Consider the following 25972-nt stretch of genomic DNA (forward strand, 5'->3'; position numbering starts at 1 on the left):
TCAACAAAATGGACACAAGTGTTAAATAGAATAATCTGTAGTGATTTGTGGGAAAGGTTTCAAAGACATATTGTTAAATGAAAAAACAATGTAAAAAATTAATATTAATCATACATTTATGTAAGAAAATGAAAAAATCAGGAGTATTTCCTTGCATACATATATTCATGTTTGTGAATTCATAGAAAAACATTCAAACCATTTCAAAGTGATGAGTGATTACTTTTGGAGAGGGATCTGAGGCTAGGGGAAGCAGCATCAGGTAAGACTTCCACATTCACAGTGAGAGTATGTTACACGTGTGATAACACAATTTACAAAATAATTTAAAATATAATAAAATGAGTAGAGTTGCTAGGAGCAATCTTTAAGATCATCTCAAATATGCCACTTTATATTGATAGTTGGATTTACTAATCCTCAGAAGAGCCTATGAGAGCATTTAGCATCTTTAAACAATATTTATCATATTAAGGATAGTCCTCTATAATAATTACTCACATCTAAATACCTGTTCGAACAATAATTATTAAGTCTTTGCTATGGTTGTGAGCTTCTAAAATGACACATATAATTATGCTTTATTCAGATAATAAACCAGACAAATTTAAATACACAGAACCTTGACTTTATTATAATGATAGTTAGCGGATTTGAACTTATATGGTAATATGCATAAAGAGAACTGCAACTAATATTCTCTGAGGAGTAAATATTTTATTTCTAGCAATTGGTTTTATACGCTTTAAACTGCATTTCACTTTTAGGTAACTGTATATAAGCTGTTCTTGAATTATGTGTAGTATAAACTTATTTTCCTATTGTGTTTATTTTTAAATCATATACGTGTGTTGTCAAATCACATAACATAGTAAAGATTATTCTAATTCTGAAAAGATTAAACATAAATGTTGGAACCATAAATACGGTTACTGGAATGTTACTCCATTATGTTCCCTATTTAGTACCTACATGAAAATGGGATTGTCCATCGTGATCTCAAACCAGAGAATCTTCTCTATGCAACTCCAGCCCCAGATGCACCACTCAAAATCGGTGAGGACATTTCCTGAAGTCTTATGACCCCTTTCCCAGAGCAGAAGAAATTTATTCATTAGAATTTTAAAATATTTTTCCATCCAGTTTTGCCTCTATTTAATTTCCTTGGATATTTGGTGTCTGTAAAGGAATAATGCATTGTTTTGGAAGTCTGAGTTTTTTCCTGATACATTTATCTGGAAGCAGTGCCTAGAAGTTGGTGCTCTAGTTCTGGACACAAAAGATACATAGCTCTTAGAAATGACAGGGACTTCAGAAGGTTGATGGTGTATTTTATAGATAAGTTTATATAGAAGAAAATCACAGATAACATAACACTTCTTTTTTTGTTACTTTTTATTCCATAGATTAGTTGGAGCTTAATTTTAGAAATTCAAGGATTTTGACACAAAATGCTTAGTACCTATCAGCGAATTTAGGATCTGAGTCACTTGTTTATATGAACAGAGATAAATTAAGATCCGTATTTCTCAGAGTGCACTCCACAGAACACTGGTTCCTCAGCTGAGCGAACAAGAGTAAATACTCTAATTCCCTTTGCCGGGGGTGGGGGGGGGTAGTGGTTTGTGGAAGTGCTGAGTTGGTCAGATAAATTGGGAAATGCCAACTTAAACAAGATTTTTTATTTCTGCAGGACTTTTCAGAACTCTAAAAACACTAATGTGTAAACTGACATCTAAATTAGTGTATTGTGAGGCTTTTCCCAAGCCTTCCTTGACTCTGGGAACCTTGTTTTTTCTCCCAATAAGCATTTTGAAGAACCACAAAGGAACTTTGTGAAATTCCAGTCTACTCAAAGAGTCCTTTAAATCAGCATTTTAGAAAAAAAGCATATTAAATGTTACTTTCCCTGTCTTTTCATTAGCAAGTAATAATAACAGAACTTATTTTATAGGAATTCTCCTTAGCAGAATCTGTGTGAAATCCTCTGAAGGACATTGTTCTTTTCGTGCTGGCCTGTATAATGTTAATCTGATAAGTTCACTGCATTAGAAGTGTTAACACCTTTGAAAATTAAGTTATACATATCATGGAAGAGCCCAGACAACATAATGTGCTTTATGAATGCAAGAACCCAAAGAAAAAATACTGAAGTCCTGTTAGGCAGCCGGGCTTGTTCTTGTAATCACTCCTGAAAGGCAGTGAACAGCAGGGAGACTTCCATTTCCTTTGACATCACTTTCAAAGATTTTATCCCTAAAGAAATTTCTTTAAATGGATGGATAGATACTAATTTAGACAGGAGAGGCTTTCTTTCTAAAGGACTTCCTGCTGCTTTCCCTGATAAGGATCAGCACCTCCGCGGAAATGTGGGTTTATCTTTGAAGTCTAAAATGGCATCAATTCTGCACCTGCCTCTCTTGAAGAATGGCCTTGAACGGTTTCCTGATGTTTCCTGAGTGAGAGAGAAGTAGCCCAGCAAATAAACCATAATGGTAGCAACTTTGGGTAATATTTTACCTAAGTAATATTCTGAGGAATAAATAAAGAAATTTTTGCAAAAAAAAAAAGTGTTATATTCCTCATATGAGAGTAAATCCTTATCCATCAGATACACTAAGGAATGACGTTATTTTGAAGCGAATGAACCTTTTGATATTTCTGTTCATGTCTTTGACATTCACAAAAGCCTAATTTTTTAATTTTGATTTCTCCCTTGGAATGCTAATTCTATATGACTAATTCTATATTGTACTTTAGAGCTACTGTTTCATAAATCTCAGAGTTAACATTAGACAAAATATATCTATTGCAACTGTTACTTCAAGAACAAATAGCTTATTTGCTAGAAGCTGGGAATTATAGAGAAGAGCACAAAATGTATTTGGGAGTCATATTTTTCTCCAATTTAAAGCAAGATTCGAATTACTGTTATTATTATTTTTCAGTTTCTTCTCCCAGGTGACTGGTCCCCTTCTTTATCCAATCATCAGATACAAAAACAAATGAGTCCGTTTTATTTTGAATAACAGAAGAATTCTGTCATCTTATAAAAGCTGAGAAAAGACTGATTTCATTAAATTTTTCTCTTGTGTTGTTAGCTGATTTCGGACTCTCTAAAATTGTGGAACATCAAGTACTCATGAAGACAGTGTGTGGAACCCCAGGGTACTGCGGTATGCTCTTTAATACTGATGTTTACTTTTATGGTTATTTGAAATCTATTTGTATTTGGTGATCTAATTTTTTCACTCTTAATATCTCTATTTAAAATGCTTACAATGTGGGGGATGCCTGGGTGGCACAGTCGGTTAGGCATCTGACTCTTGATTTCAGCTCAGGTCATGAACTCAGGGTCGTGGGATAGAGCCCCATGTTGGGCTCTGCACACATCAGGGAGCGTGCTTGGGATTCTCCCTCTCCCTTTCCTTCTGCCCCTCCCTCCACTTCTCTCTCTCTCTAAAAACTGAAAACAAATAAATAAATCTTTAAAATGCTTATAGTGTGATGCAAGTCCCATGAGGAAGGCACATATAAATGATACTCAGACCACCTCTTTTTCTGCATGAAAGTTTCAGTGATGTTGGTTTTAGGGCACCCCTCTTAACAGGAAAAGAGGAAGCCCCAGGGGGTAAAGACTAGGTGCTCTGCACCTGTCTTTTGGGCAGTAGCTACTCTTAAACCCACTTAGGAGTAGAAGGACAGTCACCAAGAAAGAGGGCAGGGAAACAGCTTTGTTTCTGGTTGGAAATAGGGCCATGAGCCCTCAGTCACTTTCCTTATTTGCTTTTATTTGGGAGGGTGTGTGAGGAGAGAGTGTGTCATTAATTCAGAGGGCATATAGGACAACAGTGAGAATGGGTTAGTCTCTAGTCCTCATTGACGGCACTCACCTAGCCTTACTAAGACAAGGGCTTCAGGTGGGGTTCTCCACCAGAGTTCCCCAATCTCTAGAGATGGACTGTGTGACATCCTCACATCCAAGAACCACATAACTAACTCATTTTAACAGCTTCTGAATTCATAGAAATCAGACTGCAGAAGGCACAATTAGATATCCACTGAAGCAAATATATGATTAAATTCACAGAATTGTAGTGCTAGAAGAAGCTTTAAAGTTCATTTACTAACATCCTTATTTTGAGTTCCAGAGTATGACTTTTCCAAGATTCCGTATCTAGTTGTTAGTGGGTCAGAGATGAGAATCGAGGTAGCCAAGGACCTAAAAACAGATTTATAAAATTCCCTCTTCAAAAAAGCAATATAGATAAAATCAATATAATTTTCCTTCATAGAAATGTTAATCAGTTATTACTTACAGCTTAAAATGTTTTTTTAAAAGATTTTATTTTTAAGTAATTTCTAAACCCAATGTGGGGCTCAAACTCATGATCCCAAGATCAAGAGTCACATGCTGAGCCAGCTGCCCCTAAAATGTTTTTTATTTTAGTGTTTCAAATCTCAAAGTATTACTTGATCATTGTAAGAAGTAAAAATCCAAGTATATATCATCAGTATTAATTGCCTTATGCATTCTTCATCTTTCTCCATGTTTCTCTAGTCACATAAACATTTTATAATTTTGCTTTTAACTAGTTAGCTTCTCTAGTGAATCTAAAATATTATTTCCTTGTAGCTCAACTGCCCATAAGCCCAATAATTACACAGAATTAAGTATGCCTATCTTTCTATTAAATCTTTAAATTGTACCAAATATTCTTGCTCTGGATCTTAAACTCCTTGGCAATAAGAGTAGTTTATCAATTAGGAGAAAATTCAGAAAACTTCAAGTAACTGTTGCTTAAACAAGATACAAGTTGATTTCTCTCATGTTAGAAGTCTAGAGAAAGGCAATTCTGGTGGTTTCTCCAGCTATGGCTCTGTAGCTCTCAGTGCCAAGGATCCAGACCTTTTCTGTCTGGCTCTAGCGTTCTTTAGCATGCATCCTCAGAGTCCAAAATGGCTGCTTGCAATCACTCATTAACATCTGCATTCTATGTGACAGGAAGGGGGGAAGAAGAGTATACCTTTTCACGGTTAAATAGACTTGCTAAAGCTCCATGTCACTTCCACTTATATCTTATTGGCCAGTCCTCAGTCACAGCCTCCACACTGCAGGCTGGCAGTGGGGCCTATGGCTGGACATGTTGGTGCCCCAAATGAATTCAGGGTACTTTTACTAAGTATGGGTATCACATTAGACAGCTCACTAGCTCTACCACAGACTTAAAGAGTAGGATTCCCATTCCTAGGAAAAAACCCATTGAACTATGCCATGTTCCCTATAGGCATCCTCTTGTTTTGTTTTGTTTTGTTTTTATATATTTTCCTTAGAACTGTTAGCTGACAACCCGTCCATGACTCTTTCCTTCTAATGGTGCCATAGATATTTCCCCTTTCTCTAATTCGTAGGTCCTTATTTATCGTCTTCCTGTATTTCTTTCATGCCTTCCTACTTCCAAGGCTGTGAAGGAAAAAAAGAACCTCGAATTTAGTACCACATGCCAGATGGGGTTGCCCATTTGTGAGTACTAACTGCTGACCAATCGATAGAAGCATTGAAAGAGAATTGATAAAAGAATGATAAAACAAAGTAAGGATTTCCCAAAAGAAAAAAGCTGATGGGCAATTTAGTAATCATTATCTAATAGCAAAAACTTAGTATTCCAAAGAGATAGGTAGGTTGGAACGATTTTCTGAGAATTAGCAGCCTTAAAATGGGAAGTTCAGGAAGAGCTTAAACTAGCATCCTTTCAGTGGCTTTGATAATAGTGGTAAGAGTAGTTCTTTCTTGCAGCATTACAGAATAGTCATTCTATGAGTGAATGATTCATTCATTGATAAAACGAACATTGGCTGTCTAATAGACTCCATGTTAGGCACTGAGATTACAAAAGTGAACACCATATGGTCTTGTCCTTCCAGGATTTCATAGGCTATTAAAGAAGAAATACCCATATACAATAAATCAAAGTTTGTTATGGTAAGTTCTGTATTTGTCTGAGCTAAAGGCTTAAAGATACAGGGAGGAGGGAACAATACATCGTCCCCAAAGAGGTTTTTACAGAGGAGGGCATTTGAGCTGTACTCTGAAGTTTGAGTAGGAGTTCAGCAAGTGAAGAAGTAGCCACAAGGTAATCTTTGTAAGCAGGAAAAGGAAGAGAAAAGTCATAGAGGAGTGGTAGCATCTGGCAAGTTCAAGGACTATTGGTTACTTTGTCATTTTACATGACTGCAATATAGAGTCTTTGGTACAGAAGATACAGATGGATTTGGAAAGATAGGATGGACCATATTTTTTTAAATAATCTATAAATCAGGCCAAAGAATTCAGACTTGCTTTGGTAGATAATAGGGATCCAGCAAAGGTTTTTAATCAGGGTAATTATATTTTAAAATCAAATCTGTAGCTTATAGATATCTTGATAATGACATTATGACATGGATTGGAGGGAGAAAAGAGTTCAAAAGAAGACAAATTAGAAAGCTATTATAAATTCTCTTTCCTGTCCTTCTGATGTCAGAAATCTATATACAGGGTGCTGTCACTTCTATAATAGCTTCTCAGAATACTGTATTTGATCTGTTCTACATCCAGTCATTTATTTTTTAACTATAAAATGATTATAAAAATACTATTTCAGACCTTTGTCATTGCCATAAACAGGCCCATCTTACAGATAATGCCATCCAGTAATGGAGGCTTATTTTCCATTTCCTATTTATTTTTCCCTGCAGATACCCACATCACCCTAGAGGCTACGTAATGGGGAAGGAGGGAATTGGTTGATTGAATGTGATCCATATAATCTTTGTGCTGTGCTTTAGGTAGAGTGTCACCAGAAGCAGTAATTTGCTATATTATAAGAAAAGGCAGAGAAAGCCGAAAGGAAGCTGGAGGTGGAGGGAGGAAGGATTGAGAGGGAAAAATAGAAGTGCTCTGTGGACTCTGAAGTGCTAAATATATGTGTGGAATTACTATTATGTAGGCTGGAATACTTAGGTTGGGAGAAAACTGCCCATCGATAGAATGAGTTGGATATGAGAGCCAAGTGCAAGACTGGTGGGAATCACGGTCATCTTCCAGAAAGCATGACTTACAGAGACTTTACATTTGACTTGAAAAGGTATCTGGAGCCCATATAGTTGACGGAGAGGAAGAGGTGTGAGCTTGTTTCCTTGCTTGTTGTAAGGGTGATTACATCCCAGGTCAGTTATCCTCATGTACACTGGGTCTAGTTTCTACCTTTACTGGAAGGCTTTCCCAGTTACATCTTTTGAGGGAGTGGGTGTTTATATTTTATACCATCTGTCATTTGTCAGGAAATACACAAGTGAAAAGCCACCCATTCAGTTTCATTCATAGAACCTTTGCCCCAGGCTATTAATAACAGAGGGTTCTCCTATAAGTGAATTGCAAAAGAAAAATCACAGATGTTGTGTGTTTAAGCAAATTCCTCATTATTTCCTGGGAAATGTGCCCAGTTGAAAATAAACTCCAGGCCAGAAAATTAAAATCTGTGGTCCAGATAAATGAAATCAATGAGTAGTGCTCGGAAATAACCATGGAGAGATTCTCCACATCTTGTTGTTGGGAAAAGAAATAGGTCTCAAAAAAACAAAACAAACAAACAAACAAAAAAACCCAAAAACAAAAAACAAAAAATCCATTAGGTCATGGCTCCTGATAAATGGACCACAATGTATACAACCAAAATGTCTTGCCTGGTTTAGCTATTTAAGGCATGAAGTCTGTGTTTGTTCACCCTACCCCATGTCAATCACAGAAAGGAAGAAAAAACTGTTAGAGTAGAAAAGAAAACAGTGTGGTAAAGGGTGAGATAAAAGAGTATTTCTGTCTAATACTAATTTCTAATTCATAAGCTTAGTTAATTAAACTATGTATGTTCATATTTCATAGTTCTACCTGTCTATCCAAATTCTATTTGGAGGGTCTAGAAGCTATTCAGAATTTATTTTCTGTTGGCATTTGCCAGGGTCGCATAAGAGTGATAATCTTATGTTGTTCCCACATTGTTATGTTTTAAAAAAATAACTTATGTTCACTGTACCGAAATTAAAGATAATTTCTCAACAGCCTGGAGTCAGACAGAAGAGATTTCTGTCTACATGAACACACACTAATATGACCAATGTAGGAACATTTCAGTGAAGTAAAAGAAGTAAATCTAATAATCTAAAATATAAGCTTTCAGAATAGTTTCATAAAAGATGTCTTTTTGTTCATTTCTAGAGGACTAAAGAGCTAAAGTGAAATAAAAGTATTATATTATATTGGTAATCTAACCACCTAAGGGATGATCTCACCTGAGAATTAATGAAATATCCACAATGATGACTTCCTTTTTATAGTGAACTTAAGAAAAAACAGAAGAGTACCTAGTAAAATGTCAATTGCATTGCCTGTAACTTAATGCTTGGCAGGCTGGTGTGTGTACATGGGCTTCCTGTGGGGCTAGCTGACGATGGGAAAGAGCAGGGGATGTGAGACCAAGCAAGCAGAGAATGCTCAGCAGGTGGGTAAAACGTGCACAGGTCCATCTCCCTTTCACAACCATGGCCCTTCTTTCTCCCTGAGATAGGCTGTGTCGCCAACCACCATATGACTGTCCCAGGCACACTTACAACACCTGATCCAAATGAACATGTGCCAGGCAAAGAAAAAAAGTGGGACTGGGCACAGATACAGGAGTGGCGAGGAAAGGCCATAGATCATCTTGTTCTTGACCTTGCAGAGGACAGGGACTCTGCTGGTGGAGTGCAGGCTTATTTTAAGCTGTCTTGGAAGTTTTTAAATCTAGAGGAAAATGAGCCTCTCGGGGTATTTGTATTGGTTTGGTACTGACCTAAACAAAGTGTATTCTGTGGAACTTAGTTGTGTAGATATTCAGTCCTTTTTTCATTTAATAAATATCTATCGAGCTCCTACTATGCACCAGGCACTATTCTAGGTGCTAGGGATATAGCAATGAAAGAAACCAACAAAAGCCCTTCTTTAAGGATGGCAGGAGAAGACAAATAATAAACAAAATGAGTGTGTCAATATATAGAAAGAGGTGATGATTTCTATGGAGTTGGGAAAGAGGATAGGAAGTGCTGGGAGCTCAGGCTGCCACAAACAGGCTGATCAGGGGAGGCTTCACTGGAGAAGGGAGCAGAAGAACAAAGACTTGAAAGAGGTAAGGGAGAGAGCAAACTATGTGGATTCTATGGAAAGAACATTCCGGGGAGAGGGGACAGAGCACACCAACCCTGCGGCAAGGACACGCATAGGTGTCTGTAAGTCCAGGAAGGAGGCAGTGGGGTGGAATGTGGTGACAAGGGGAGAAATAATAGGAGAGAGGACCAAAGAGATCCAACTGGAAGGATGGGGTTCACATTTACTGAGATGGGGAGGACTTTGGCAGCAAAGGGGTTGGGGATTGTTGCTTTTGATATTTGATATTTGACTTGGGGGCCTGTGAGAGATCCAGGTGGAGGTTACATGTGGGCAGAAGGATATATATGTTTGAAGTTCAGGAGCAGGGGCATGGCTTTTGATATAAATGTGGGCCCTGTCAGCATATAGATGCTGTGTGAAGTCACGAGACTCTCCAACATCCCCAAGGCAGAAAAAGAAACAACCCAGACTGATCCCGGGACAACATCCCCATCAGCAGGCAAGAGAGAAGGAACCACATTTATTATTCATAGAACATCAGATAGTGAAGGAAGCAGCATCGTGGGACAGAATCAGGAATTATGAATGGATGCAGATATGGGGTACAATATACAAAACAACATTCTAACATCTGAAGCTGTTAGCAGTAGGAGGGGCTGCCTCTCTGGCTCAGAAATGGCCCCAGAGGCTGACTGACTCCTGTCTCAGGATTCGGTGCCATCAGCAAGGGGAGGGAAGGAAGAGTCGTGCTCACATCCGTTCCATCCAGCAGATACATGGTCTCACATCCGTACCATCCAGCAGATACATGGTCTCACATCTGTACCATCCAGCAGATACATGGTCTGTGGCATCAGCAGTGTTACCACACGATCTCTCTATATGTTTTATATGTGTAAAACTGTGTTGAGGATTATGGCAAGCACTTAATTCACTCCAAGTTAACCAAATATATTCTGGCCTAAGATGCCTTATAAAACTGAGGCTAAGAAGATTGTCACCAACATCATCCTCCCACTTGTCATATTCTCTTTGGTTTAGAAGCAGTCTTTTAATGTGCTTGTCATCCTTGGCTTCTGGGTCCCCATACCATAAATCATTTTCTGTGCTTACCTCTTTATGACCGTAAGCAACTACTTCCAGCACAGAACCAGCCGTGCCAGAGAATTCACAGCGCTGAGGACTTGGCTCTATTATTATCCATGTGAGGGTGGAATGTCGGGGAGAAGCGGTCACAGGAAGGGTGACTGATGACAAGTGGGTAGGAGACTTGCTTAAAATGTATTCTTTGGGCCCTGAACACCCACAGAGTGTCCTGTTTGAGTGTTGTTGCAGAAAGGATATGCATAAAGTAAAAATATTTCAAAAGAATTATTAGTGATAAGTATCAGTAAGATTTATAGCTCCTTTAGAGAAAAAAAGTGGTATTTGCCATACCTCACAGAGTTCAGAGTCCACGTCCATCACTTTATATCTGTATCTCCATATCCAAAAGAGATTCTTGTATGATGTTAATATTAGGATGAGTTGGGTTTATATACTGATACTCCACCTCATCTCACAAAAATGGAAAGGCAACTTTTCAACAATTAATACCTCTTCGCTGTTCCTAGGCCAGCATTCATCACAACTTTAAAGTGAGCAGGAGACCCAATGTGATTAAGATTCAGAACAAATACTGATTACTCTAAGATGGGAGGGCTCCGTGGGATCATAGAAAAGTGAATTTCATAGAAATGAAACTTTCCCAGGGTAATAAAAATAGGTTGTGTTTATTTTTTCCTCTTCTGAAAGTACTTAGGTGTTCTCAAATATTTGATTTTCTCTTCAGGGTATTATTAAAAAAAATAAAAAGTAAGGTGAGGAAAATAAACAGGCTATCATTCTTCACCCATTTGTAAGATTTATACGAAGAGAAATATCATGCAATCTGTGTGCCAAAGAAGACATTTTGTTTAACAGCTTCAATGAAAAATATTAAGTGCGAGTTGGATTGACTGCTGTTTGTGGTGTAAAAAGATGAAGAGCCCAGGAAAATGGAAAAGATGTGTTAGAACATACAGTGTATCACTTGGGTTTCAAAACATCCTTCAAACTTCTTTCCTGCTCTACGCTAACAAGTCATAGATAACCAAAGAGATGGAGGCCCCAAATGCCTCCTCAGCCCTTCTCGACCTTTCACACTATGACATGGTAGCATGGAACTCTTCTGAGATTCACTGTAGTAAACTGACAAGGCTGCTCCTAGCCAGAGGCAACTCCTTCTGGAAACATCTCAACTGTATCCCAGTCTGATTCACACCTTCGTTACAACACAGCAAACTGCACTGGGACACCACCTGCCTTCTCTTGCTGTCAGAGCAAATACTGCACTTGACAGAGCTTCACATGTTGTGCCCCGTTCTTGCCAAATATAGGCGACATGGTGACAAAGGACCACACGTGGTACAGATGCTGAGGAAGGCCCAGTGTAACGTCTGTGCTGCTGTGGGGACTGCTGCTGTGCTCAGGGGGCTGCCCTGGGTTCCTAGCCACGTTCAGAACAATAAGGGAAGAGAATTTCCAAACACTGCTCTTCTGCTTCAGAGAAGTCCCTCTTTCTCCTTCCACAGTGCTCACTCCTCAGAGGCAAAGTTTAGAGGGACTTCTAGACGCCGTGGACTTTTGTGGTCTCCAGAGAACTCGGAATTCAGGACAAGCCTGTACAGTGAAAAGCCCCACGGGGTTTCCCTCAGCTGTAGGAGGGGGCGTAATGCTGCAAAGTCAGAGTCAGGCTTTAAGATGAAATAGATTCTTTCCCCATATGTTTGGAATCACTAAAACAAAAGCCCTGACTGACTGGAATCTGCGGTCGGGCCTCGAGCTGCCTCGCAGGGGCTCATCTCAATGGGACGGGCCTGGGCTCTGGCCCCAGGGGTGCCCCAGTTCCTCGAGCCCCCTTGCCCGTGCCCACCACCAAGTCTCTGCCTGTGTGCTTGCTCCAGCCAACCCGGTTGGCTCTTTCCTCATCCGCTGCCCTCTCCCTTTGCCTGGTTAACTTCTCTAGTCCTTCACATCTCAGTTTAAACTTTGCTTTCTCTACTCACCTTCCCTGATCTTTCTGAGCAGGTCAGCCCTCTATTAGAGACACCCTCCCTCCAAGCGCTTCCACTTGCCACTTTGCATTTCTTCATGTGGTTTTCTGGATCAATGTCTTCCTCCCCCATGAAGCTGTGAGCTCCGTGATGGCAGAGAATTGTTCTCTTGAACTCCCCGTTACTCCCCCAGCACCACCTAAGGCAGTGTCCATCATACAGCAGGTACTTAATAAATAGTTCATGATTTGTTTCATGAGTGAATGAATGAACCTGTGGACTTCATTCACCTTAGTCTCCTTTGGATTCGTCTTTCTCAAAACAGTTAACAGTAGTTTGTAAGAAGTCTTCTGGTAAAGAATGCCACTCTGTAGTTTTAACTCAATAGGTTGGGAGGGATTGACAAAATGAACATACAGTCAGTGACCAAAATCATCCCTCTGCTTTTCTCCTACGGCTTTAGGAAAAGAGGGGAAACCTAGCATCAGTCGTCCCTATCAGTGTGCCATAGGGCATACCCCATGCTTTTTATGTAGGACCATTCCTAGAACTGGTTACAGTGAATTTATTTAAGAAAATGAAATTCATCCCAGTCTGTGGATGGACCCTCAGTCTCTAGATGTTTTATTGCTACCATGATCTTATAAAAAACTCAGCACTCTGAGATCTAAGTAGGATATTGGTAAATAAACATCACTAAAGTTGGAATTTTTAATATATATTTTATATTCAGTAAAGATTGCTTTTTAAAAAGTGAAGCCTGGTATCTTGGCAACTCAGACCATTTACCAAAATTATTCTGTGTTGGAGCTTGGAGGATGAAGTGTCCTGGGAGCTCTGTAACATTTGGTGTTAATGAGCAATAACATGAAGGATAAGGTAAGTTTAGGAAGTGGTAGTAAACTTGGACCCACTTAGAAGACAGCCAGAAAAATCAATAAAGGATTATTGACTATTTTAGAAAAGATTATTCTAAATTATTTTAAATACCTGTTTAAAAACTGGATCACACCTCGAAATGATTTTCTCCCCTACTTCATTTTGTTTGTTTGACAATGAGGTGAGAAAAGACAGGAAGGAGAGCTGACAGTGCTTATAGCATTAAAAGGCGAACCAGCTGATGTCTTTTCTTGAACTAAGTTGGAAGTAATCAACTGTTTCTCACCTTAAGAAAAATCACGAATTTGCAGAATCCACCACAAGGACGTTTGATACCTAGGAGACTTGTAGCACTGGTATGTTGGAGCCTGCAATTTATTCTAGAAATCTTTGGCTCTTGGAAAGGGTTCAGATACATTACAAAGTATGTTCTGCTGGTCCTGAAGTCAAGGTCATGTTAACTAGCAAATATTTAAAGGTTACTGGTATCTGATTGAGTCTAGGTGCTTAGAGTTTGTTTCCCCTAAATTTTGTGTTATGATTAGTAAATATTATAAATTCTTTTTAAGAGAAACTTATTATGGAGGGCAAAAACATTCTATATTCCTTTTGTCTCAGTTAACTTCCCCAGGGAAAGTTTAGCTTTTCACACCACAAGTTTGCCCACATTGCAGCCTAATAATGCCTTACAAGGAACCGAATTGCCTCTGGAGGGTAAGGTTACACCCTGTGCTGGGAAGGGAGGTCAGATATTGCCATGTCAGGTAAGAAACCCAGATGCCCCATAAAGTGGATTCAGAAAGAATTTTGTTCCGTGGTATTCAGTTCGTTTGGGGCCTTAGCCTGGGAGCTGTAAAGAATGCCAGAAAAACACCTGCCCTTTGCAACTCTGGTGGGACAGGTGCCCACAGGGCAGCACACATTGTAGGCGCTCCCGCAGGAGGAACGGGAGTACAGCAGGTTCTGGAAGTAGAGTTCAGGTCCTCTCTTCCTGTGTAAATGATCCTTCTACTAATATCACAGTGACTAGCAGCTTAAAACTCAGAGTAAACTTGGAAATCAGCTAACCCAATTCACTTAGATTTTAGAGGTAAAAACAAGTCCCAATTAACCCAATTCACTTAGATTTTAGAGGTAAAAACAAGTAGAAGACTCCCCAGTGTATGTCTGTATGTTTAAATGTCCATGTAGGACTTGATAGCACTTCACGGACAGGAAGACCGTGGGGAAGGACTAACAGTACAAAGTGTGCATGAGTTCAGCTGCCTGACTGGAATACCTCTCCGCGGTGTAGACAGCGGCAGCCGCCCTCCTGACAGTGGCAGCCTGAACTGAGTTTCCTTTGAACTCTGATGAGCAAAGCATTTGCAAGTGGGAGTTCAGTGTTGGGGCCCAAAGGAACCCCGTATGGGGCCAGATTGCCCTGGAAAAGAAAAGCTAACCTGAGAGAGTGAATGGTGTTGGCAATGAGCGTGCATTTTTCTTAATTATGCTAATTAAATCTGAAGAGGAAAAATTTCTAGGAATAATGTGCCTGTAGATGAGAAAAACTTCTTGGCCCCAGATACCGTGCTTTAGAGGGTGAATCTTGCTGAATGGCTGCTTGGAGTGTTACATTGCCCACTCTCATTTCACCGTAGGGGCTCTTCATCTCCTGTATTTTATGTAACTCAGTTTCTACAGGGAAGAGAATATCCTGATTGCAAAAGGATGGGTGGGGGGATAGTATGGGAAGATACCAGTGGAAAATCCACTGTGTTCCTTCTTCTAAGTCACATCCAAAGTCCCAGGAGGATAGCTTCCTTCCAGAGCTCCCTTTGACAGTCTACACTGAATATGACATGCCCAGCCTGCCTAGACAGGGGATCCAGCTCCCTTGCTCTCCTGCTTCCAGCTGGAAGGTGAACTGTGGTGCCCCATCCTCAAAGTCTCCCTCAAGGAGCCCTCAGCATTCATCAATCAGCTCCTTCCTCGGGGACCCCACTGACACCTACAGCACTTTTGTTCAAAATAGAAAAAGGCCACTCTGGGCTGTAGGTCTGAGCCTTATTTCTGCATGGATTGTAAAGCTCTCACTTCTTTTTTTTTTCTTCCTTGTTAGTTAGGCAAACAAATAACACCTCCAATTCTTGGTGCAAACGATTGGACCCACTATATGCTCCATTTTCACAGCTCCAACATAATACCAACAGGAAAGGTCTCATCATTCTATACTACAAGGCCGTTTCATGGCTGAGAAGACCTTCCGTTTTCACCGTGGTGAGCAGGGCTAATAGGAGCAGACTTCTTGTGCACAGAGAAGGTCCCTTTCTCCATTCATAATCCCAGACTGACTAGGGACAGCTGCCCTCCATGTAGTTCTCAGTTCTAGGGCATGTGCCAGGGCCCCTTCAAACTCTTGTTCCAGGCTCCCAGCACTTGAGGCTTCTCAGTCTTTCCGACTGTCTGCCCTGCTCCCTGCCCTGTACATGGTCAAATACACACATGCATCGATGCTCCATGCTCCAAGCAGATCTAGATCTCGATCTCAAGGTAGCATCACTGTGCATTTTCCCCCTTACTCTGCTGAACTTGTCTTTCTTTCTTTTCTGCATACAAAGCTCCCTTTGAAGTAAGGGATCTTTTACAACACACCTGATTGGAATGATGTTCCAATATAGACTATCAAAGATAATAGCTTTGCACCCCAAACACAGAAAGACTTTACTTTCTCTATTCCAAAATATTCTAAAACATCTATTCTAAAATAGATGTTAAGAATTGTAGTCCCCTACTTTGGTTTGGGGGGACAAAATTGATTACAAAACTGTTCTGAACTTTCTGTTAATTAATTTCTTACCTGTTGCTTGTTATTGAGATGTAAATGTTAAGTTTAAAGTCCAATTTAACACAATATTCATTCTTCCTGCAGCACCTGAAATTCTTAGAGGCTGTGCCTATGGACCTGAGGTGGACATGTGGTCTGTAGGAATAATCACCTACATCTTGTAAGTGAAGAAAAGCAATCTCTATGGGTACTATTTGCCTTTGCTGTATATTTCTTAGGTACTTAAAATCCTCATAAAAAGCAAGATTACTTTTTGACTTTTGTAATTTTCTACAACATTCTAAATGTAGTTACTGATAGACTTTTTTGAAAACAAGCATTGCATTTTCTTCTCTGATTTTCCTGGGGCCAGACCTTCTGTCCAGAGCTTTTCTACACCTCATTCTGCAGTAAAATGTATAGCAGATTTGGGGAGCAATTCACTATTTGATGATAGTAACGAATGTGAAACCCAAGTCCATCTATTTAACTTGCCCTTGTTTACTTATTTACATCTTGTCAAAATACAGTATCACTCCTTTTTAAAGGGCAGATGGCTATTTAATCTCCTAAGCAATTCCAGACAGGGGCATTTCTTGTCAGCAGTGTTTTTAATGTAATTTGGCTATCAGTTTTGTTTTCTGTCTCTGTTAGGTCCTCAAGGACCTTGAGTTTAATATCCTAAACTCAGAGAAACCTTTTTCCTGGTAGAAAAAGGATGAGCTAAATCTCTCATTCTCTGGTATCCCCAACGCCATTTCTGAGCTTCTGTCTACTAATAAAAAAGGGGTTTCAGGAAATTTGCCAAAGAATTGATGGAATTGCCGAGGAACATGAGGAAGATAAGCAAGAAGGACTGAGGAGTGTCTGGGAAGACTGCCGAAGAGCAGCCACAGAAGCAAGATATCAATGAGTTCCAGAGTTTAATTCAAAACAAGTAGATTTGGTTGCCATTTGGAGGACACTGCACAGTTACTTGTTGAAACCTGTAATATTCAAACTATAAAGAGACTTTAGAGGGTATAAAAGAAAGCATATTAGTCGGTCAGGCTGCTGTAACAAACTACCACAGGCTGGGTGGCTTCAACAACAGAAATTTATTCCTCACAGTTCCAGAGCTGGAAGTCTGAGCTCAGGGAGCCAGGAGGTCCGGTCCTGGTGAGAGCTCTCTCCCTGGCTTACAGACATCTGCCTCCTTACTTGTTCCCCACATGGCAGAGAAAGAATGTAAGCTCTTTGATATCTCTTCTTCTAAGGACACTAATCCCATCATGAAGTTGGCCTACCCTCATGAATACATCGAACCCTAGTTACCTCCCAAAGGCCTCATCTCCAAATACCATCACATGAGGACTTCTCATCATAGGAATTTTAGGGAGACACAATTCAGTCCATAGCAGGAAGAGGTTTGGGATTTTTTTTTTTTTAATTTAATAGTGATCTTAGAAAGTGCAGTGTCTAGGTAATAAGGGCTAGAAGGAAGGTAACTAGGGTACCCCCAAACAAATTAGTAAACTCTAAGTTCACCTGGGTATATTCAGTCATCTGTAGCCAAGACAAAAATGTTTAACAAGCAATCCAGTAAATAGCCATCTGCTACAACGTAATGTCAAAAGATAGTTTCAGTGTTGAATTCCTTGTGTATCCAGAATATACTAAAGCTTGAAAAACATTTGGAGAGGTAGATAACCATGTTTTTTCTTAGGAAAGTGCAAAACTGTTAGACAATGTGCTTGTCATCATAAGTGCTTAATTTATTAAAATGAATTCCTGAGGCCACATCATGGAATTCCTTCAGCTTACATTTGAGATCACTTCTATACTGGGAAGAAAATATTGGCTCCTGAATTAGGTAGGTGACATCAAATGAAAATGCAAACCATGCAAATAATGCATCAGATTTGCCCCTAAAATGGCAGTGTGCCCAATCAATTGCAATTTCATGCTGAAATGTGATGGGGGGTGAGGGGGGGAAGCATTAAGGATGTACAAGAACTCAGAGAGATGGAAAAACTACATCACATTCACCCTGAGAACCTGAAAAACGGAATGAGTAAAATTCCATGACATGGTCACTGACCAGGGAAAATGAAGAGAAAAAAATGTGATTGTTGGAGAAACATCTTATCATAGCCCTGAAAATAATTTTAAAAGTCTGCCAAGGACCTGGGGCTCCTGGGTGGCTCAGTTGGTTAAGCATCCAACTCTTGATCTCTGTTGAGGTCTTGATCTCTGGGTTGTGAGTTCAGGCCCCACGTTGGGCTCTATGCTGGATGTGGAGCCTACTTAAAAAAAAAAAAGTCGGTCAAGGTCCTTTCCCTTTGTTCACTTAAGGTCATTAATTAATAGTTGTTGGTTCAAAGTGCGCAGTGGTAGCTCCCAAATGAAAATATATTATCAATGCTGCTTACAACTAATGTCCTTTAGTGCTGGCCTCACTTCTGTCAGCCCCTAAGCCCAGGGTGGTTTTATCTAATCTGTAGTTCATTAATAACTGATGAAGTCCACCAGGTGAGGTTCACTGGGACACTTCTACAAGATCGGGCCATTGGACCTATGTATCTCCTTTATTATTATTAAAAGTTCCATAAGGCTATTTTGTGCTATGACCTTTCTGTTTCTAAGGATGACAGTAGACTGGAAATGAAAGCCATTTTGTTGTTTCTCACAGGAATTCTGGCCCCTCTACCTTTTATACTTAAACCCTTTGTACCTACAGACAAAAGCAACTACTGCAATGCTCAGGTCAGAATCAGAACCCAGTAACATCAGAGATTCAGCCTCTCTCTCTCACCTTTCAACACTATAGTTCTGCCCAGTGGCTTGGAGGTTCCCTTAGTATACATTCACACTTCAGGCCTGGATAATCCTAATATCCTCCTAAACTATCATTGTCATCATTCAAATATTTCCATGTCTGAAGGCTTTTTGCCCTGTGTGTGTGTGTTGCTCTATGTCACATGGCTTCCATTTTTGGCATTTCAGGCTATGACATAAACTTCTTACTTCCATCACCAGTGCACACATTTACAGGCTTGTTTGAGAAGTGAGAAAGGCATCTGGGCACTGTACCTTCTGAATTGTCATGTTTCTTTCTAGATTTCCAGAAGGGGAAACTTAATAAGAGTTTCTTAAACTAAGCCTGGAATGTTAGCTAATTTCTCCATGACTAACAACAATAGGCTATATTTTTCTAGTGCTGTGGATGGCACAGGAGGGCCAAGTAAGGCTGAGCTACCTCCTTGTCAAGATGTGGACCTGGGCTCCCTTCTCTCCTTATGGAGCAGCAGGATTCTCTGTGTAGACTGCTGCAATGGGACAGGAAGATTCCCTAGTCTGTGACTCAGCACTGCCAAGCCCTGTCTTTTCCTGGCTGGCTCCAGAATATTTAAAAAAAGACAAAGACTATCCCAACAGGGTGTTCCCTGAGCAAAGGATGTGAGAAAATGTTTCTCTGTAGAAACCCACTGCACTAGAATACACTCAAACATTTCATGCTCTGCACCAACACGACCAGCTTGAAGGAAGAATTTGGGAGAATGTTTTTTAACGTGTTCATTCTTTTCCCCCCATTTTTTCTTCAGTACAACACATGCCCTGGGAGGGACTTATTATTTATAGTCCCCTTTCGATCCCTAGTGATTTCAGAACCTGTACCTGTCTGTAAACAGTGGAGGGTTTGGTGGGCCCCGACCGACAACACACTTTTCCTCTCTCCCTTTAGGATGCCAGAGATGATGCTCTATTTCTCTTCTCCCACTTTCCCCATTCATTTATAGGCTGACCCTCTAGTGCAAAATGAAGGTGAATGTGGGTCTTTAAGACAGACAGAAGTGAGGGTCACACACAAGGCTGCATGGATGCTAGCTGCTCATCTCTGTTGGCCACATGTGTTCACTGTGTCAAGTTTTAAAAGGCCATTTCCTGACAAAAGTCTTACTTCCTGTCTTTGTTCACTCTGAAATTCAAACTGGATTGGGATGGAAATCTAATACTTGACTCATTTCTATGGAGGAATTCAGTGAATGGGGCTGAATAAAAATGACAAAAAGCTTTTCTGTCTACCTCTTAATTTCTCTATTCTCAAAAATCCTAATTCTTGGGTGCCTGGGTGGCTCAGTCGGTTAAGTGTCTGCTTTCCGCTCAGGTCACAATCCTGGGGTCCTGGGATCGAGCCCCATGTGCTCATCCTAGGGCCTCCCTGCTCAGCGGGGAGCCTGCTTCTCCCTCTCACTCTGCCTCTCCCCTGCTCATGCTCCCTCTCTCTCTCACTCCCTCTCTCTCAAAAATGAATGAATGAATGAATAAATAAATAAATAAATAAATCCTTAAAAAGCTCAGAAAAAAAAAAAAACCCTGATTCTTCCACTTCATAATAAATTGGAACTCTAATCAATCTGTCTTCTCAATTCCCGGTGAAAAAATTACGCAGAAAGTCATTAGCATGGTGCCTGTAATAATGTTAGCTATTATCCTTGTTGTTGTTTTGTATCATAATTATTGATGTTATTATAAACTCTATTTAGAAATTCTAAGTCAGTTTGGTACCTGTTCTTACTTCCAGAGGACGTGATTGTGTATTTATACAGTCAAAAGTGAACTGTAACAAGGCAGTTACACACTTGTGCTGAGGAGACTTGCATTCATAACAGGAAGCTTGGAAAGGACAGTCTGGAATTTCTGCAAAAATTTGATGAGATACATTTAGGCTTCTAAAGACATATTATTCCCTATCTTTTGTCCTTCTAGACTTTGTGGATTTGAACCATTCTATGATGAAAGAGGTGATCAGTTCATGTTCAGGAGAATTCTGAATTGTGAATACTACTTTATCTCCCCCTGGTGGGATGAAGTATCTCTAAATGCCAAGGACCTGGTAAGTGTGACCAAAACAAAATGAAGTAAAATCTTCACATTCATTTTTAACTAATTAATGGGCAGTGTCCTTTTTAAAATTTGCCCTTCTTAATAATTGTATTTTTAATAAAACAATGCACATAATGCATTTTTCTTGTAGATCACAGAAAAACAGATACTTGACTCATCACTTGCTGAATTATCACAACTTAAAAATTACTGCAGTATTAGTGAGATTTTACCACCTAGTCAATGTAGAACCTTGCTTTTGAAGCCAGCTGTACTGAGTGAATTCAAACATAATTTAGAATTCCATTTTAACAGGGCTTCCCTAGATTACCTAGATTTGATTATACTTTGAATAAAACAACATTGCATCTTGAAAGGTTCAAACTTACTGAAATATCGCAATATTAGCATAAGTCCCATCATACCTTACGGGGCATCATAAACAAGTTACAGTCTACTGATAGTTCACTTTGTTTGGTTTTTTGTTTGTTTTACTTGGGTTCTTGCTTAAGCTAACACTGAAGTTTGTTTGCATAAAGGAAAGACATACATTCTGGCAAGATGGCCCACCTGTTCTAAAATAAAGGGGAGATTAGCTTGGGATGAAAACATTACCCATCAATTGTCTAGAGAAAAACCACACAGAAATAACTAAAACCTGACTTTTGAACCACAAAAGCTAGCTCTCCAAGGGATCTTATGAGTCATCTAGTCTTTCCTTCATTTTAAAAGTTGAGGGTGCTGGGGGCACCTGGGTCACTCAGTTGGTTAAGGTCACTAAGTCAGCTAAAGTCATGATCTCAGGATCCTGGGATCGAGCCCCACATCCTTGGGCTCCCTGCTCAGCAGGGAGCCTGCTTCTCCCTCTCCCTCTGCCCCTCCCCCCTGCTCGTGCGTGCATGTGTGTGTGTGTGTGTGTGTGTGTGTGTGCGCGCGCGCACACATGTTCATGCTCATGCTCTCTCTCTCTCTCTCTCAAGTAAAAAAAAAAAAAAAAAAATAGAGTTGAGGGTGCTGAAGCCCAGAAAGGTGAAATGATTGTCCAAAGTCACACAGCTTCCCAGCAGAATGAATGATCCAGGTTTCCAGCCAATGCTCTTTTCCCTCCAAACATTTCCTCCTTCCCATCCATATTCTTTCATGGAACAAACCCCTATAGACCATGACTTTTCAGGACGGCCAGGCAGAGGGGCAGTGTGTGTGATGTGTGGAGGCATCCTCCCAACTCCTCCTGCAAGTCAGGCCCCACGCTCCTAAATACCTCTTGAAGCCATCCACTCCCCTCCACTCCACCACCACTGCCCCCGCCCGCCCCAGCCTCTCCTGTGGGACCTCTGCCACAATCTCCCTCCCCACCTCCCCCCGTGGCCTTCCCACCGCCTCCACACAGGATCCGGAGGAAGGGCCTAAGAAATAAACCACATCCTGTCACTCTCCTGCTTTGAGGCTCTTAGGGTAAAATCCAAAATCTGTAACCAGATCTACATAGCACCACCTAGACTGGTCAGGAGTCTGTCACCCTGCCCATGCTACCCATTTCGCTGCCCTGTCCGCTGATGGGCTTCACTCCAGGGCACCAGACCCACCAGTCCCTCATCAGGGTAGCTCAGGATGTGGGCCGCTACCCTACTGTTCTTCCCTCCTTTCTTCCTCCCTCTCCCTCCCCACCATCTCTCTCTCTCTCTCTCTCTCTCTCTCTCTCTCTCTCACACACACACACACACACACACACACACATACCCCTCTCGCATGAGTAAGTCTTATTGTCAAGCCCTAGTTGCCTTTGACATCCTCCTGGTGGCCTTGTCTGCCCCCCCTCCCACCGCCCAGCAATCCCTCCTTCCCACAATTGCTTTGTTCCTTCTGCCACATTGTTCCGTTGCCCCCTGGACTTACTCTTTCATGATGGTTGTGACTTATATTTACTTGTGGGAAGAGCTTCTTTAGCTAGATTGTAAGTTCTGGGAGAGGTCGAGACATGTGTGCCCAGATCTTAGTACCATTTGGGCGTAGAGTACAGACTCAGCAACTGTTTTTTGAATGAAACGATGAATCAGGAAGTAGACCATGGATTTTTAAAGTCTGACATATCTGGATTCAAGAGCCCTCTTGGTCATAACCTAGAGGTGTGACCTGGGGCTTGTTATCTAATCTCTCTGCTTTAGTTTTCTTTTCTGGGATGATTCCAGTACCTTTCTCTAGATTGCTGGGAGACTTAAGGGCTATAATGCAGGTTAACTGACTACCACCAACTAACTCCCTAATAGTTCCTTTATATAGCCCTCCTTCCATTTCTTTCATCGCTAATAAAAAATCAAATGGGTACAAGGGTTAGCTGTGGTATGCCTTCATTCAGCTAAATCTTACCTTTGAGCTAATAAATTTATAAAACTTCAGCACTAAAGGAATCCTTGCGTACCACAGATGTGTACCTATCAGCAGCACCCGCATCTATTGTGAAATCAGCAGGGGAACAGTGCCGATGAGTGGTAAGGTCAGGTTGTAAGGGGGGCTGTAGGATTAGGGCAAGGCTTTGGGGTTGAATCTTGACAAGGTCACGGGGCTCTCTGACCTTCAGCAAGTTTGACAGTTCAGTGCATCCATATCTTCAAATGCAAAGATTAACGCCAACAGGTGGGAATTTGGGGGTACGTACTGACTTTCAGTAAGTTCTTCATATTTTCACGAGGAGGATGGTAATGATGAGGAAGATGAGGATGATCGGAAAATGGGAGGGAAAGATCTCATTGTGAATTGTTAAGGATTAGGTACCGTTTGTACGAAATTATTAGGACATGTATCCCACAGGTGACAGCTATGACTGCAAGCAGATTTTTATTTACTGCTGTGCATTCATTTTCCTTAATCATCTGTGCCTCCCAATTTTTAGCGTAAGCAGCCTCACATCTCTGCCCTCTACAAATTCTGTTTCTCTACCCCAAACACACATTTCTTTGCAACTTTTGCAGAAAAGAAGAGGAGAACCAGATATTTGTTCTTATTTTGACTTACTGCCTGATTGTGCTAGCCCGTACTCAGTTCTTGTTAGCTTAACAGAGTTAGAGAAGACCTTAGGCCTTATATCACCCATAGCCCCCATTTGCCACATGGGCAGATGAAGGCCAGAGGGGTGGACTGCCCTTGGAGGCACTGCGGTGTAGTGGCCACAAGATGAGCTCTGAGGTAAGACAGACCTGAGTTGGAATAGAGCCTCCACCAGTTACAAGTTGTCTGGCCTTAGTTAAGGCACTAAATTTTTCTGACCTTCCTTCCATCCCTCATTTATGAATTGGAGCTAATTGTTCCAAGTTGATAAGGTTATGGAAAGAATTACACAAGTTTTTAAACATTTTTATATGTATGTAAGAATGTATTTACAAAGGAATTAAGGTGGAAAAGAGATCATATAAGAAAAGGGCCTAGGAGAATGTCCATAGGCACTCAATTCGTATGTCGGTCTTTGTCCAGACTCACAAAAGTGGGTAAGAGATGTAACTAGAGCTTGAACGTGCCTCCTAACTCTTAACAGTCTCTACCTCATTCCAGGTTACCCCTTCTGAGCCCAGGGCCAGGGATTATTTTGGTTGTTGATCTTCCTGGCAGTTTATTATCTGCTCATTCTCAGGGATCAACCTCCCAGAATGGTCTGCCATGGTTTGAATCTAGTCCTTTAAACAAATCATACCCCTAAACCACTGACACCCTTTTACTCCAGCACTTGGCTTATTCCTTCACAACCTTCAAGGTATTAGAGTGAATTTTATCACAGAATGATGGAATAAGCATAAAAACTATACTATCTCTTTGTTGCCATTTAATCCCCACCGATGGGACACCTGGGTGGCTCAGTCGGTTAAGCGTCTACCTTCGGCTCAGGTCATGATCCCAGTGTGCTGGGATCGAGTCCCGCATAGGGCTCCTTGCTCAGCGGGGAGCCTGCTTCTCCCTCTGCCTGCCACTACCCCTGCTCGTGCTCTCTCTCTCTGTGACAAATAAATAAAATCTTTTTAAAAAGATCCCTTCAGAAAGCATGATGAATGCACGATGATTCCATCCCCATTGAGATGCATCTGAAGTTCTAAATCTAACTGGTGCTAAGTACAGCCTAGAATTATTCAGATGCTGGTTCTCCCTCAAAGAACTTCCAGTCCACAGGCGACCAAGAACCTGTTTCCTTGACCTCCCTTGGAAAGCCACCTGCCAGTCTGGCTTCTCAGGTGGCACACACCACTGTCTTCTCAGCCCCCTCAGCGACTGCTACCTGAAGCTATCCTTACAGTGACCACTGAGGGCTTAAAAGCTTTTTTTTTTTTTTTTTTTGGTATAGTTAGTGGTACTGCTAGGAAAATAGAATAAAACCTAGAAGTTCACAGGCTGGGTCACTATAAAAATCTCCCTAAGAAATCTATGGTTCTTCATCATTTCAGGTCAGAAAACTAATTGTTTTGGATCCTAAGAAACGGCTGACTACCTTCCAAGCTCTCCAGCACCCATGGGTCACAGGTAAAGCAGCCAATTTTGTACACATGGATACTGCTCAAAAGAAGCTCCAAGAATTCAATGCCCGGCGCAAGCTTAAGGTAAGATATGTTTTGTTTTGCTCTGTTTTGTTTTGTGTTTTGTTTTGTTTTTTTTAAATCTCTCTCTCAGCTTGAACTATTAAAGATAATTCCATTTATTCTTCATCTAATATTATTCAGTCTCCTGTGGTACCAGGGAAAATCCTGCCTTGAAATCCCAACAATACTGGTGTAAAGCCACTGAGGGTCATGTTATTCTCTCATAAGAACTCATTGTTAATAAAGGGAAATGTGTTATAGGTTGAGATTTACTCACCAAATATATGATCACTGCTTCTCATTTAATTAAGACTGAACTGCTTAAACAGCATTGCTCAGGAAACTGATACTTATTCAGAAAGTTGCCTTCTTTCTGAATATGTGAAAATTGGGAAACTTTTTTAAAAACCTGTATTTTGTAATATAAATAAATTCCCACACTTGATAAAAATTAAAATACAACTCACCTTTGAACAACGCTGGGGTTAGGGGCACCAATTCCTCAACACAGTTGATCTACCTATAACTTCTGACTCCCCAAAAACCTAATCACTAATAGCCTACTGTTGACTGGAAGCCATTACCGATAGCAGTCGATTAACACATA

General features: G+C 40.6%; 1 protein-coding gene across 4 annotated transcripts in view; it reads left to right on the forward strand.

Moving 5' to 3' along the window:
• CAMK4 (calcium/calmodulin dependent protein kinase IV) overlaps positions 1-25972 on the forward strand; it is a 220865-nt gene that overhangs the window by 184055 nt on the left and 10838 nt on the right. For all 4 annotated transcript variants that reach the window (XM_028102834.2, XM_028102836.2, XM_028102835.2 and 1 more), the window contains 5 exons: positions 966-1056; positions 3102-3176; positions 16046-16121; positions 20690-20816; positions 25234-25386. In XM_028102834.2, the coding sequence (XP_027958635.1) occupies positions 966-1056; positions 3102-3176; positions 16046-16121; positions 20690-20816; positions 25234-25386 (522 nt within the window). The remainder of the gene's footprint in view (positions 1-965; positions 1057-3101; positions 3177-16045; positions 16122-20689; positions 20817-25233; positions 25387-25972) is intronic.

The sequence above is a fragment of the Eumetopias jubatus genome, unplaced genomic scaffold (assembly GCF_037043125.1).
Source record: "Eumetopias jubatus isolate StellerSeaLion01/CBP00866 unplaced genomic scaffold, mEumJub1_p1.0 scaffold_5, whole genome shotgun sequence".
In the NCBI taxonomy this organism is placed as follows: domain Eukaryota; kingdom Metazoa; phylum Chordata; class Mammalia; order Carnivora; family Otariidae; genus Eumetopias; species Eumetopias jubatus.